Genomic DNA, 16499 nt, shown 5'->3' with positions numbered 1-16499 from the left:
TGATGGTCTCTCAACATAAATGAATCCAACATAACGTGTGTAAGTACACGCAAAAGACCTTAACTTTCTTTGACAGATGATCGACGATCAGTCATTGGAATAATTCACAGCAGCGTTTACACTGATGGACCAGAACATTATGACCACTACCCACCGCGAGACACAATGCCGCCTGGTGGCGTTGCAGACGCGTGACGCGGTTAGGAAATTATACAATGCGGTGACAAACGTCGTGGGATACCTCCCAATATCGTTTCGGACCTACTTTTGCCCGGCGTAAAGCAGCGACTCCACATGGCATGGACTCAGCAAGTAGTTGGAAGTCCCATGCAGGAACATTGAGCCTCGCCGCTTCTATAGCCGTCCATAACTGCGAAAGTGTCGCTGGTGCAGGATTTTGTGCGCGAACTGGCCTCTCGATTAAGTCCCGTAAATATCCAATAGGATTAACGTCAGGAGATGTGGGTGGCCATATCATTCGTTCGAACAGCTCAGAATGTTCTTCAAACCAGTCGCGAAAAGTTGTGGCCCGGTGACAATTCCATCGTTGTTTGGGAACACGAAGTCCGTGAATGGTTGCAAATGGTCTCCAAGTAGCCGTACATAACCAGGATCCCGTGCATTCCAAGTAAACACAGCCCACACTATTATGGAGCCACTACCAGCTTACACAGTGCTTTGTTGACAACTTGGGTCCCTGGCTTCGTGGGGTCTCCTACCAACTGTTATAGGAACTCATCTGACGAGGCCACGGTTTTCCAGTCGTCTACGGTCCAACCGATATGGTCACGAATCGAGGAGATGCCCTGCAGGCGATATCGTGCTCTTAGCAAAGGCACTCGCGTGGGTCGTCTGCTGCCATAGCCCATTAAGGGGAGCTTTACTATCCTTGGCCCGAAAAAAGCATGTTCTTTGAGGAAATTTTTTAGGTATATGTTACAGATATCAATGTCAAATTTGGTCAAATTGTTTATTGATATTTGCTCTACAAAGTGGATTTTTTTCGACCGGAAATGTCGGAAAGCAAAGGCGGAAGTGCCGTCGGAACGAAACAAAATTTCGATGTTGACCTCCAAGCGCGGTACGTCACAGGTCGGCCGGCTTGTCTGAAATCAAAATTGAGTTGACATTAGCGAAGTATATAAGATTCTTTAGGAGTTGTACCTCGCTTAAGATATTTGGACCATAGGAAACAAAATGGCGACCATTTGAAAAAGATAGGATTTTTTTCATCGATTTTCGACTTTGTCGGTCTAGTAAAAATATTTATAGTTGATGGATCGGAATAAAAGTGGTACAACTACTAGACAATTTAGTTACCTTCGTCGTAAACAAAGAATCATGCCAATCGGTTCAGTAGATTTGAAGTTACCATACCGCGCGATACAAAAAAAACTCATTTCGAGTAAAACGCGTTTGAAGTTTTGACCACACACAAATGCAACATTATGCAACGTACGTTCAGTCTGCTATTCCGGGTCGATAAACCAGTCCTTCCTCTTCCTCACAGAGGGCGTTCTGCTCGATCTGGCCATCCTGCGCTGCTCCAGAGCCGCTCTTACGGCCGGTGACAAGCGGTTTTAGGCCGCTTGAATCCAGTGGTCGTCCGAATGCTTGGCGAACTGCGTCGGATAGAGTCCCAGGGTGACGTACAACGTTGTCATGGTCTTCAGAATTGCTGAATACCCTTCGCTGAAGCTGCTCACCGCCAGGAAAGTCGCAGTCTCCACAGCCTTCGCACCAGAATGCAAATGCTTGGGGGCTAACTTCCAAACACACGCGTTCAAACTTCCATTTGAATTTTGTGTTTCCTCCCAAGCACCGGTACAATAACTCGTCCTCTGAAAGAAAAAAAACTGTTGCGTGAAAAAGGCCGATTTCTGGCAGCTGCATTTTTTTGTTCAACCGCGAATAACAAACATTTCCGTTCCGTATTCGGAAAAACCGTTTCACGGGTGGATTCTAAACAGTTATATGGATCCAAAAATGCATTTTTTTAAAAAATCGATTTTTTGAACCAAATGATAGTAAACCTGCCCTTAACGCCAAATTTCGCCGCACTGTCTTAAAGGATACGTTCGTCGTGCGTCAAACGTTGATTTCTGCGGTTATTTCACGCAGCGTTGCTTGTCTGTTAGCAATGACAAGTCTACACTAACGATGCTCCTCCCAGTCGTTAAGGCCGTCGGCCACTGCGTTGTCCGCGAAGAGAGGTAATGTATGGAATTTAGTATTCTCGGCATACTCTTGACACCGTGTGTCTCGAAATGTTGCATTCCCTAACGATTTCCGAAATGGAATGTCCCATGTGTCTAGCTCCAACTACCATTCCGCGTTCGAAGTCTTAATTCCCGCCGTGCCGCCATATTCACGTCGGAAAGCTTTTCACATGAATCATCCGAGTACAAATGGCAGCTCCGCTAATGCATTGCCCTTTTATACAATGTGTACGATACTACCGACATCTGCATATGTGCATATCGAAATCCCTTGAATTTTGTCACCTCGGTGTATAAGCAGAGCAGAGAGAATGGGGAATGATTCTAGCGATGACAAGAGAAAGCACTTATATAAGCGACTTGGACAAAGGTCAGACTGTTTTGGCCAGGCGCCCGAAAACCGCCATTTCTAAATCAACGAAGCTGGTCGGCTGTCCGTGTAATACTGTCGTGTAAACCTATGGAAAGTTGTCGTACTACAATGAAACCATGAGTAGGTGACAAGGGGTTGTATGTCCTCGCCTCTTTGCAGAAAGTGGATGTCGAAGCTTCCCGCTCTGTAAAGCAGGGTAGTCGGCAATTTGTTGCAAATTTGACGACAGAGTACAACGCTGGTGCAGTTGGAAGTGTTTAGCAGCGTACCGTTCAGCGCACACTGCTGAACATCCGACTCCGCAGCAGGCGACCCGTACGTGTTTTCATATTGAACCAAACATATTATTAGTTACGATTGCTACGGCCACGTGATCACGGAGACTGGACAGTTTATGAGTGAAAACGTATCACCTGGTCGGATAAAGCACGTTTCTTATCGCACGAGGTTGATGATTGTATCTGGATACCCGTCATCTAGGCGAATGGTTGTTTAAACCATGTACGGCGCCGCAGATATTGGCAAAGTATTTTGGAGTACACCGTTCAACGCACATTGTTGTATGTGGGGTTCCGCAGATGAATGGTCCTGCGAGTTCCCATGCAGACTGAGAGAGACTGTCAATTACGATTTCAATGGGCGCTGGGTCTCCGAGATTGGAGCGTAGATCAATGGAAACCTGTCGGCTCGAAAGATTAATCACGTTTCTTGTTGAACCCAGTCAATTGCGTGTGGGGATACACCGTCGTTCAGGCGAACGCGAGCTCGAAACATGCACCGTTCCATGGAAGCAGGCTGATGGGGCAATACGTGTGATACTCACCTGTGCTTTCATCGGACGTGTGATAGTAATCGAAGGCACCATGGCAGCTATGGACTACATGAACATTCTGGTGGACCAGCTGAATCCTTCCATGTTCGCCGACGTCATTGGTATCTTCTAGCAGAATAACTGTCCCCATCACAATGCCCGTGCTACAGTGGTTTGAGAAGCAGGATAGTGAACTCACATTGACGTCTTGGTTACCAAATTCGCCTCCCCTTAATCCGATGGAAAATACACTCTGAGAGAGAGAAAAAGGCACATCGCGAAAATCCGAATGGGACGGAAATCGGTAGATGTAATGCACATTTACAGATAGACAAATGATTACAATTTCAAGATTTATTTACGCGAAAGAGCTTAAAAATTGAGCACGTCTATAACGTGTTGGTCCTCCTCTGACCCTTACGCAAGCCACTTACATAGTTAACATGATACCTGTCAATTGTTAACGTATGTTCTATATTTTTTATTAATTTTTTATAATAGTACATTTCTTCTACTCATTGTACAGGGCCCTGAAGATGGCATCAATGTAATGTCGAAACAGGAAGCACATGTAAGTTCATAAAATAAATTCCTACAATACATACGGCTGTTGGTAAATTATTGCATCAAGAAGTTATTCGACTTGGTATTGATTGATAGAGTTGTTGGATGTCCTCCTCAGGCATATCGTGCCAAATTCTGTCCAATGGGTGAGTTGGATAGTTAGAATCTCGAGCTGGTTGAAGGGCACTGCACATAACGCTACAAACGTTCTCAGCTTGGGAGAGATCCGCCGACCCTGCTGCCCAAGGCAGGGTTTGGCAAACACGAAGACAAGCAGCAGAAACTTTCGCTGTGTGCGGGCGGGCATTATCTTCCTGAAATGTAAGCCCAAATTGATTGCTATGAACGGCAACAAAACGTGCCGTAAAATATCGTCGACGTACCGCTGTGCTGTAAGGGTCCCGCTAAGAAAAAAAAAAGTGGCACCTCAGACCATCACACTTGATTGTTGGGCTGTGTGGCGGGTGACAGACAGGTTGGTATCCCACCACTGTCCAGGGCGTCTCCAGGGAGGTCTTCGCTGATCATCGGGCCTCAATTCAAAGCGGGACTCATCACTGAAGACTCTTCTACTCCAGTGACTGAGACTCCAGGCTGAAGAAGTACCTGAAGACGCCATCCTGGGCTTACATTTTAGCAAGATAATGCCCGACCGTACATGGCCAAAGTTCCTACTGCTTGTCTTCGTGCTTGCCATAGCCTACCTTGGACAGCGAGGTCACGGGATCTCTCCTTAATTCAGAACGTATGGAGCATTATGGGCATTCAGATAGTTTCTTTATGGAGCTTCTTTTCCTTAGAGTGTATCTGGAATGATTGGGCACGAGCTTCGTGAGCACAAATGAACGAAGGACTCGCAGAGTCCATACCAATCACAGTAGTTGCTGTATTGTGTTACAGAGGTGGACCAGCAAGCTACTTAGCAGGTGGCCATAATGCTTTGGTTCATCACTGCATGTATGAAGGAGTATCTCCCCAGTGTAACTTATAGTGGAACAACTACCAACTCTAGCAGTAGAGGAAGCAAATACGACATCGATATTTTAGGTAAAGAAACCTAATAAAGCATGACTGACCCACGACGGGTACTGGATTACTGATCGTTACCTGGGACTCTTAACGAGGTCCTCGCCAGGCTGTAAAGGCCCTAGGGATGTCCACCGACCGCCGTGTCATCCTTCGACTTGCAGGCATCATGCATACGGTCAGTACGCCGCTCTCCCGACCGTTGTTCACACTTTACAGACCGTGGAGCCGCTACTAGTCGGTCAACCAACTCCTGAATTGGCACCACGAAGCTAAGTGCACCCAGTAACAGTGCTCCATCCTGGGAAAAGTCCCTGGCAATACCAGCAATCGAATCCAGTTCCTCCATATGGCAGCCCGCTGTGCTGACCACTCAGCTACGGAGGCAAACTTAGAGCTATAACCACTTTGGATTATCAGATGCGACAGAGAAGATGCAAGACGAACACTTCACAAACATACTCCGCAAACGCCAGTGGGAGCCGCCACACCATCAAGGAGAATTTTACTCACGTAAAATACGAGTCATGAAACACATCTCCTCCTGCAACACACATCACACACATGTCGACGATTTTTCTTCCTTGTTACAATTCGTCACTGAAATTAAAAAGCGGGTGGAGGAAATTAAAGTAAATTGTTTGGCAATGGTGGTTCTGTGCAACATTGTTATGATAATTGCATACCTACTTAATCTGTCAGGTACTCTATTGTTCTGAACTTATTGCTGTTTTCGTAATTTTTTTAAATTTAGGTTTCATGGTAGAGGTGTCTGTTCCACAGGCAAATAGTTATGTGGCTATGATGGACGATGAATGCACTCTGCTACGTGTGTAAATTTCTTAATAACATTTATCTCTGAAAGCCTCCAGAGTTCCCTTTAACACAGACGAGTAGTGTGCTCTCTCAGCTTTGTTTGCAGCTCTTACCTTGGTTTCCGCGATGGGTAGCACGTCGTCCATAGTGCAGTAGGACTGGAACCTGTGCGCAGCCGGAGAGGTGGTGTATGCATATGCTTCCTTCCCAGCCTTACACGACATGCATGAGCCCATAAATGACTGGTTTTGTGGCACCGGCGAACGCTGCAAACGATTTCAACGTAAGCCATTTAGTAACAACCAAAGACTTGTATGCTGCAAGTACACGTTTCAGTAAGATATGTTGGCCGAAAAACCTAAAATATTAAATGCAAATCTAATGGCGAACAACTTTAACAAGTTAGTTACGATTTATTGTGTTCGTGCGTACGTTCGTGGCGTTTTTGTTTTGCATGTTGGTATCTCCGTTGCTACGGGTTTATTTATCGATTGTCATTTTTTATTTGTAGTTCACTGTTGCTATCAGTGTTAACATGTTGTCATTTGAATATAGTGAGTGAAGCTGCGGACGCTACAAAATGGAGTGCCAAGAGGAGAAATCGGAACATTTCCGACAGATTCCTCTGAATTCAATACAGGCGTGACAGCAGCGGAGGCAGCCAGAAACATTTGCGCCGTGTGTGGAGATAATGCCTTTAGACAGAGCATGGAAAGAAAATGGTTTTCTCGTTTTAAGGAGGATCTTTTGACATTTGTGACTCTCCATGTTAGAAGGACTTTCGGGGTTTGTTGAAGATCGTTTTAACGAATTAATCCACCATGCTCCACGCGTATGTACTCGAAAGTGACAAATGTGATGAACTGTGATCATTCTACTCTCGTACGACATTTTCGTACAATGGTGAAGGTCCAAAAACCGGATGTACGGGTACCGCATGCCCTTTCACTAAGATCAGCGGATGGCCATCTGTGCATCTCTGCTTGCTCGTCATCAGTTGGCTCGTGAACGACACCGATCATCTCTATCCTGTATCGTTACCTAACATAAGGAAAAGAAAGGAATGGTTGAGCACAAAGTAGCAACTCCCCGTACACAGACTTGAGCGAATCCTCAAGAGACTTCATGCATCTGGTGGAAAAACAACGGTGTGGTGTACTACCAATTGATTTCCCGAGATGCAACATCGCTGCTGACATCTATTGTCAGCAACTGAGACGTCTCGCACACGACGACTAGGAAGACTGCGTGAAGTGATGCCGCTCCACAACGCCCGCCGGCGTTCTGCTAGACAGACAAAAACGCTATACAGGAGTTGGGGTGAGAAGTCATTCCGCACTCAACTTATTCACCTGATCATGTGCCCTCAGATTTTTCACCTTCCCCGTTGTCTATCAAACAACCGTCAACGAATTTTCTCTCCGGATGAGAATGCGCACCTAACATGGCTCGACGAGTTCTTCGCCGCAAAACCAAGTGATTTCTACAGTCGCGGAACCGAAAAGTTACCGCAGCATTGGCAGACTGTTGCAAATAGTGAAGGAGAACATACTATTGCTGACTGAAGTTCTTTTATCTGTACCTGTTGTGCTTATTAAACTTACGGAAAAACGCTACGAACTTGCGCACCAAACTAATACAGAGACGGTTGTAAACTAACGAATATTGTCGCCAAGATATTTTGTGCATAATATAGATTGAATGACTGAGCACTATGGGACTTAACATCTGAGGTCATCAGTCCCCTAGAACTTAGAACTACTTGAACCTAACTAACCTAAGGACATCACACACATCCATGCCCGAGGCAGGATTCGAACCTGCTATCGTAGTGGTCGCGCGGTTCCAGGCTGAAGCTCCTAATATAGATTGACTCTTACATAGAAGATAACGGCAGTCAGTCACTTTTAACAATACTATTTATTTCAATAGCGTCCTTACCGGTTTCGAGCAGACAGATTCATCTTCACGTTTTACATTAGCTTTCGCCTTTTGTTTCCCTAACTGACTAAATTTCCATGGGGTGGTGCAGCCGATGAAAAATCCGCGCCATTACATTCCAATGCAGACTGCTTATGGTCCTCCAGCAGCGAAAACTGTATGATGCAATTTTTTATGTATATTTATGCACAAAATGCACCACTCACACACTAAGCAGTTTCAGCACATGGAGGTGTGTATACAAAGATGGCGGAATTACATGTATTGTATACATACTTCCATGTGATGAAACTTGATAGTTTGTGAGTAGTGTTTTACATTATGTGCATACATATACATAAAAAAGTGCATCATACAGTTTTCGCTGCTCTAAGATCATAAGCAGTCTGCACTGGAACCAATGACACGGATTTTTCAAAGGCACCACCACCACAAGGAAATTTCGTCAGTTGGGGAAACAAAAGGCGAAAGCTAATGTAAAACGTGAACTAGCCGTCTGAAGATAAACCTGTCGGTTCGAAACCGGTAATGGCGCTTTTTAAAGAAATAAATAGCATTGTAAACAGAAGCTGGTTGCTGTTATCTTCTATTTAAGAGTCAACTTATATTTTGTACACAGCCACGGGCGCTAAATGTCCTTTTTATGACCGAATAGGATTTTGTGCATATAATTTTACATATAACTTTTACAGTGACGCGAGTGTCGCTTCGCAATTTCGAAATTCTTAGTTACACATGAGCTTAAATTTGCCCAACAGCTTAGAGAAAAAACACAATGTAATATCTGCTTGGAGGTGCGAGAATGGGAGTGAGGTTATTGTACGAAGGCTGTTCAAAAAGTATCCGACCTTATTTTCTGTTGAAACTAACAATGGTATTGGGGCGCGTGCGCGCGCGCTCCATGTTCGTAGGGCACTTAGTACGCATGCTTAATTTTTTTCACGACTGCAGAAACAACCAGTTGTTGGCTACGCGTTGACAAGTTAACACGTGTAAATGGTAGTCGTCGGATTTTGTGTTGTGGGCAAAATGACATAAAAAGTGGAACAACGTTACTGCATCAAAATTTTATTTTAAGCTTTGCGATCCTCAAGTTGAAACATTCCGCAAGATTCGACAAGTGTTTCGGGACGAAGCAATGCGTACCACAAAGATAAAGTAGTACAACTGCTTCAGAGATAGCTGCTCGTCATTGAAAAGAGAAGGCCGTCAGAATCTGAAAATGAGGTTGTTACTGATCATGTAAGGACCCTGATGATGCAGGATAGACTAATTACAATCAGACAGCTTACAGTCGAGGTCAAAATTAGTACTGGATCCGTTCACTCCATTTAATGTAAATTTGGACCTCAGCAGGCTCTCAGCAAAATTTGTACCAAAGCTGCTAACAACCGAGCAGAATCAACTTAGTCTGGAGATAGCACATGACATGATGAATACTGTGAACAGTAATCCCAACTTTCTTAACACAGCTATCACTGGTGGTGAGTCCTGGATTTGTGTGTGCGACTCACGAACAAAGTTCCAGCCATCGCTATGGAAGCATCCACCATCCTCTGGAAACAAAAAAGCAAGACAACTGCACAACAATGTAAAAGTCATGCTGATCGTCTTTTTTGACTCCGGTGGCGTGTTTACCATGGGTTCGCCCCAGAAGGTACTAGTGTCAATAAGGAGTACTACCAAGGGCATATGCGTCGCTTTCGTGAAGCAGTGAGACGCAAACGGCCGCACTTGTGGATAATGGGCAATTGGCACCTTCACTACTCTAATGCAGCCGCTCACTGTTCTTAATTAATTCACAGTTTTTTGGCCAAACAACACGGCTGTGGTTTGTCAGCCTCGTTATTCCGTGGCCTAGCATCGACTAACGTCTGGCTTTTCCCTAAAGTGAAAAAGACTCATAATAGGGAAGACATTACACAGAATTCCACGAAGCAGCTGCGCACCAAACAAATAGGAGCTTTCGAGCGATGCTTCCAGTTGGGAGAGGTTTGCAGAAGCTGAAGGGGACGGCTTTGACAGTGACTAGTGTCAAACCATTGTATATTAATAAAAACTAATATAATAGGTTTGTTTATAAATAAATCTTCTGCTACCAATCACGATTTTTCTTTATTTTACTTTTCGCACGACGCGTTTCGGGAAATGATTCCCATTTTCAAGTGCGTGTTTTTGTGTATTAAGCCATTTCTATTGATGTTGTCAATGTGTGAGAGTCTGCATCATTTCGTTGACTTTTAAGTTTTCTGATGGTCCATTTGTGCAGAGTCCCACACTCACTAAACATCACACACAACTTGTTGTGCGCTTTACACATCGAAAATATATAAACAAAACAGTTACAAAGATATTTTCGATGTGTAATGTGTACAAGTTGTGTGTGATGTTTAGTGTGTGTGAGACTCTGCACACATGGACCATTAGAAAACTTAAAAGTCAACGAAATGAAGCAGACTCTCACACATTGACAACCTCAACAGAAATGGCTTAATACACACAAAAAACGCACTTGAAAATGGGAATCATTTTCCGAAAGGCGTCGTGCGAAAAGTAAAATAAAGAAAAATTGTGACTTATAGCAGAAGATTTATTTATAAACAAACCTATTGTTTTCACGGTCGCAGGCTTTCAAAACCATTTAAAATGGATCAAATCAGACACAATGACTAATATTATTAATAAATGTCGGATACTTTTTCAACAGTCCTCGTGTATCTGGAAACATCTAGCAGTGACAAACATATATTTATAATTTATCTGCGATTGGAGTTCCAACATCTCACTGAGAATTTTTCACTAAGAGCAAGTCGGTATGAGTCCGAAGGACATCTCAGCAGCTGCTTTAGATCAAATGTAAACAAGACCTGAAGATAAGTAGTAAATCTCGAAACGCGACGTACAGCATTAATAAAATTATTTGGGACTGGTTATTTGCGTTTCTGTACTCTCGTTTTGCACAACCACGTTAAGCGTACGCTATGAAAGTCTGCTTTTGAAAGTCAAAGAAATTACTTCCAGAACTAGCAAGGTTTTATTAATCCCCATTCCGCTCTCCAGCTCAAATACTTAAGAGGTACGCGATCGACTTTTATCCACGTACCTGTCCTATCCGAGCTTCTGCTGTCTCTAATGAGAAAATTGTCGAGGGAGCGCTAAACCCTATCTTCCTTCCTTCAGAAAAATTAATTTACACTTGTATCACACCCAGGAACGAAGAGAAATGGTTTAGTTGGCATGGAAATTTTGTACTGTTCAAGAGAATTACCTACTTTAATTATAGGTGTTTTAACACATTTTATACTATCTTACATCAACTGCTATGTTTCGATGTTACCACGAGATTGCAGCTTGCCTTAGTTTTCGGTGCTTTATCCTTCTTCACAAGTACTGTTGCATTTTATTGTGATGAACTGACTGGATTGTGGTTAATTATAAACATTCTACGCTAGAAATTATCTTTATGGTCAGAACACGAGGTGCTGAAACATGCACAAGTTAAGTGGAAGTAAGTGACTGCCTTACAAAAAGCGGATTTTTCACAGATTTTTTTTCTTGTCAACATTGTAGTCGAATGAGCACGGTAGAGTATGGTATGACGAACTTCGGTAAATGATCCAGCGAAAACTGGTAAACATGCTGATACACTTCGAATGTTTCGCCGTTGCTTTTAAAAGGAGGTATGCCATCTGAATGTACCCATCGCAAACAGCCTCAGTGGTCCTGTCCTGTCCGCGCAAAGTACAGGCAATCAAATTTTCTCTGCAGAAGGGACTGGGTGACTGCAGCCTGTCAGAAAGCTACAAGAGACCTGATTTCCGACATTTCCATGGAGAAAATTAGTTTCTTCCTCACAGGTTCAGGGCTAGTGTATTCAGGAGCATCTCAGTGTATTGCACGTAACATGCAAACAGAAGGTATGAACAGGTACAACCAGTGTATTCTATGGAAAAAAGATTTCTTTCGCAAATACGAATTGGAATGGTTACTATCATGTACTAATCAAATAGACTAGATGACGATACATAAAATAAGGAATCTACCATGTTAGGATAACACTTGCCGACAAGGGTAGTCTGCTGTCTTCTTTCACATGCTGTAATGTTACATGGAACCAAATTCTGTAGGTTTTTGTAAGCAAAAGAATGTACATCTACGTCTACATGGATATTCTGCAAATCATATTTAAGTGCCTGACACAGGGTTCATCGAACCACCCTCACAATTCTCTATTATTGCAACCTCGTATATCGCGCGGAAAGAATGAACACCTATTCCTTTCCGTACGAGCCCTGATTTCCCTTATTTTATCGTGGTTATCGTTCCTCCCTATGTAGGTCGGCGTCAACAAAATATTTTCGCATCCCGAGGAGAAAGTTGGTGATTGGAATTTCGTGAGAAGATTCCGTTGCAACGAAAAACGCCTATCTTTTAATGATGTCCATCCCAAATACTGTATCATTTTTGTGACACTCTCTCCCAATTTCGCGATAATACAAAACGGGCTGCCTTTCTTTGAACTTTTTCGATGTACTCCGTCAGTCCTATCTGGTAAGGATCCCAAACCGTGCAGCAGTATTCTAAAAGAGGACGGACAACGCGTAGTGTAGACAGTCTCCTTAGTAGGTCTGTTACATTTTCTAAGTGTCCTGCCAATCAAACGCAGTCTTTGGTTAGCCTTCCCCACAACATTTTCTATGTGCTCCTTCCCATTTAAGTTGTTCGTAATTGTAATACCTAGGTATTTAGTTGAATTTACGGCTTTTAGATTTGACTGACGAATCGTGTAACTGAAGTTTAACCAGTTCCTTATAGCACTCGTGTGGATGACATCACACTTTATTTTAGGTCAACTGCCACTTTTCGCACCATTCAGATATCTTTTCTACATCGTTTTGCAGTTTGTTTTGATCTTCTGATGACATTGCTAGTCGATAAACGACAGCGTCATCTGCTCAGATTGTCTCCCAAATCGTTTATATCGATAAGGAACAGCAAACGGCCTATAACACTACCTTCGGAACGCCAGAAATCACTTCTGTTTTACTCGATAACTTTCCGTCAATTACTACGAACTGTGACCTCTCTGACAGGAAATCACAAATCCAGTCACATAACTGAGACGATATTCCATAAGCACGCAATTTCACTACGAGCCGCTGGTGTGGTACAGTGTCAAAAGCCTTCCGGAAATCCAGAAATACGGAATCGACCTGAAATCCCTTGTCAATAGCACTCAACACTTATGCGAGTAAACAGCTAGTTGTGTTTCACAAGAACGATGTTTTCTAAATCCATGTTGACTGTCTGTCAATAGACCGTTTTCTTCTAGGTAATTCGTAATGTTCGAACACATGTGTTCCAAAATCCTGCTGCATATAGACGTTAACGATATGGGCCTGTCATTCAGTGGATTACTCCTACTACCTTTCTTGAATATTGGTGTGACTTGTGCAACTTTCCAGTCTTTGGGTACGGATCTTTCGTCGAGCGAACGGTTGTATATGATTAAGTATGGAGCTAATGCATCAGCATACTCCGACGAGAACCTAACTGGTATACAGTCTGGACCAGAAGACTTGCTTTTATTAAGTGATTTAAGTTGCTTCACTACTCCGAGGATATCTACTTCTACGTTACTCATGTTGGCACTTGTTCTCGATTCGAATTCTGGAATATTTACTTCGTCTTTTGTGAAGCCTTTTCGGAAGGCTGTGTTTAGTAATTCTGCTTTGGCAGCACTGTCTTCGATAGTATCTCCATTGCTATCGCGCAGAGAAGGAATTGATTGTTTCTTGCCGCAAACGTACTTCACATACGACCAGAATCTCTTTGGATTTTCTGCCAGGTTTCGAGACAAAGTTTCGTTGTGGAAACTGTTATAAGCATCTCGCATTGCAGTTTGCGCTAAATTTCGTGCTTCTGTAAAAGATCGACAATCTTGAGGATTTTTCGTCAGTTTAAATTTGGCATGTTTGTTTCGTTGTTTCTGCAACAGTATTCCGACCCGTTTTGTGTACCAAGAAGGATCAGCTCCGTCGTTTGTTAATTTATTTGGTATAGATCTCTCAATTGCTGCCGATACTATTTCTATTCCTAATTTGGAAAGAGTGGAGAGTGTGTCTCGTTAAGGCGTCAAGTGAATTTTTATCTCCTTTTTTGCATAGGTATATTTTTCGCTTATTTTTCGAGGATTTGGAGATTACAATATTCAATCTAGCTACCACAACCTTGTGTTCACTAATCCCTGAATCGGTTTTGATGCTCGTTATTAACTCAGGATTATTTGTTGCTAAGAGGTCAAGTTTATTATTCGCGTGGGCTCAAGAACTAACTTCTGGAAATAATTTTCAGAGAATGCGTTTAGCACAACTTCGGATATTTTATGCGTACCTCTGGAATTAAACACGTATTGTCGCCAACATATCGAGGGTAAATTGAAGTCACCACCAACTATTATCGTATGATTCAGATACGTGTTTGAAATCAAACTCAAGTTTCCTTTGAACCTTTCAACAACTGTATCCTCTGAAATGGAAGGTCGGTAAAAGCAGCCAAATATTTTATTCCGGTTGCCAACATTGATCTCTGCCCATAGTAACTCACAGGAAGTATCTACTTCAATTTCGCGACAATTTAAACTACTTCTGACAGCAACAAACACGCCATCGCCAACCGTGTTTAGCCTATCTTTTCGGAACACCGTTAGGTTCCTCGCAAAAATTTCGGCTGACCTTATATCCGTCTTTAGCCAGCTTTCAGTGCCTGTAAGGATTTGAGCATCAGTGCTTCTATTAGCGGTTGGAGCTCTGGTACTTTCCCAACACAGCTACGACAATTTACAACTGTTATACCAGTGTTTCCTGTATCTACGTTCTTCCTGTGTTCAGCCTGCTCCCTTTGTGACTGAAGCCCTTCTTATGTTTTCCCGAGACCCTCTAACCTAAAAAAACCGCCCAGTTCACGCCATACAGCCCCTGCTACCCGTGTAGCCGCCTCCTGCATATAGTGGACACCTGACCTATTCATCGGAACCCGAAACCCAACCACCCTTTGGCGCAAGTCGAGGAATATGCAGCCAACACGGTCGCAGAACCGTCTGAGTCTCTCATTCAGACCCTCCACTCGGCTCTGTACCAGAGGTCTGCAATCGGTCCTGTCGAGTATGCTGCAAATGGTCAGCTCTGCTTTCATGTCGAAAGCAAGACTGGCAGCCTTTACCACTTCTGTTATCCGCTCGAAACCAGAGAGAATCTCTTCTGATCCAAAGTGACACGCATCATTGGTACCGACGTGAGCAGCCACATGCAGCTGACTGCACCCGGTGCTCTTCATGGCATCTGGGAGGACCCTTTCCACATCTGGAATGACTCCACCCGGTATGCACACGGAGTGTACATTGGTTTTCTTACCCTTTTTGTCAGCCAAATCCCTAAGGGAGCCCATAACGCGCCTAACGTTGGAGCTCCCAACTACCAATAATCCCACCCTCTGCGACATCATCTGGCTCAGTGACAGTGTCAGCCACAGACAGTACCTGGAACCCGTTTGTCGGACAAACCGTGGAGGCCTTACGTGCGGCCGCCTGGGAAGTCTTTCGCCGCCTGTTTCGCCCCGGGGCGACCTCCCACTCGACCACAGGTGAGGGGTCAGCCTCAGTGCGAGCAGTAACTGGGCTGGCCGTCAGTGAGGACCGATCAGAGGACTCGGACGTGCCGGACGTCCGTTGGATCCCCACGGCCGGTCCACAACAGTGCTGTCGATCCACTGCAGCCTCAAGCTGTGTAACAGAAGCCATCACAGCCTGAAGCTGAGAACAAAGTGTCACCAACTGGGCTCGCATCCGCACACAACAAAAAATGGTTCAAATGGCTCTAGGCACTACGGGACTTAACATCTGAGGTCATCAGTCCACTAGACTTAGAACTACTTAAACCTAACTAAAGGACATCACACACATACATGCCCGAGGCAGAATTCGAACCTGCGCCTAGAACCGCTCGGCCACAGCGGCCGACCGCACACAACAATCGCAGTCCCCGTCCATACTAAAGACCGTGGAAAACTTAACTATGCAGATTAATGGACTATCGGCACGTGCTGCGCAACTCTACTGCAGACCCTGACGAAAATGCAGGAACTGTGTCTAATAATACGCAGATATTCAAAAACCTAACTACCGAAGCACTCAGGTGAAACTAAATAATTTGTCCCTGATTAGGAACTTGTAATATGTCACAAAATCGGTTTACTTTCCGACGCAAACGAAAACGCGAGAACAGTGGCTATTAGATATTAAATTTACATGTAGAAACTCAAGAAACTAAACTACTAAAGCACACAGATGATACAATAAACTTGCGGCAAAGTTTGAATCCACAAAATTGCTTACAACAGGCTATGTACCAAAAGCAGTAAACGAACATACACTATTACCAGTGTGTACTGAAAAGATTAACTGCACCAGACATCAGCATCTGAATAAAAAGTCGACCTTATTGGCATGAGGCATCACATCCCGAGTGTTTAAAAAACACTAACAGTTCTCTAAGTATACCTAGTCATGTGATTACGGGCAGATATAGGTCCTGTCGTAGAGGTGTTACTCTTGGCTAACCCTGAACTAGCCTACTACGAAGATTTTCTGCGTTTCAAAATTGTTGCAAAAGCCTTGAAGCCATATCCAGTGGCGCATCTACCGCACTAAGAAGACTGTGTGTGGCCTGCTTCAAGGAGGGATCCTACATGT

General features: G+C 43.8%; 1 protein-coding gene across 1 annotated transcript in view; it reads right to left on the bottom strand.

Annotated features, from left to right (window-relative positions):
* LOC124715651 overlaps window positions 1–16499 on the bottom strand; it is a 622306-nt gene that overhangs the window by 590940 nt on the left and 14867 nt on the right. The window contains exon 3 of the mRNA XM_047243112.1: window positions 5923–6075. Coding sequence (XP_047099068.1) covers window positions 5923–6033 — 111 coding nt within the window. The 5' untranslated portion in view covers window positions 6034–6075. The remainder of the gene's footprint in view (window positions 1–5922; window positions 6076–16499) is intronic.

This window comes from Schistocerca piceifrons, chromosome 1 (genome assembly GCF_021461385.2).
Source record: "Schistocerca piceifrons isolate TAMUIC-IGC-003096 chromosome 1, iqSchPice1.1, whole genome shotgun sequence".
Classification (NCBI taxonomy): domain Eukaryota; kingdom Metazoa; phylum Arthropoda; class Insecta; order Orthoptera; family Acrididae; genus Schistocerca; species Schistocerca piceifrons.
The sequence above is the reverse complement of the archived record's forward strand: the minus strand, read 5'-3'. Positions and strand labels throughout refer to the sequence as shown.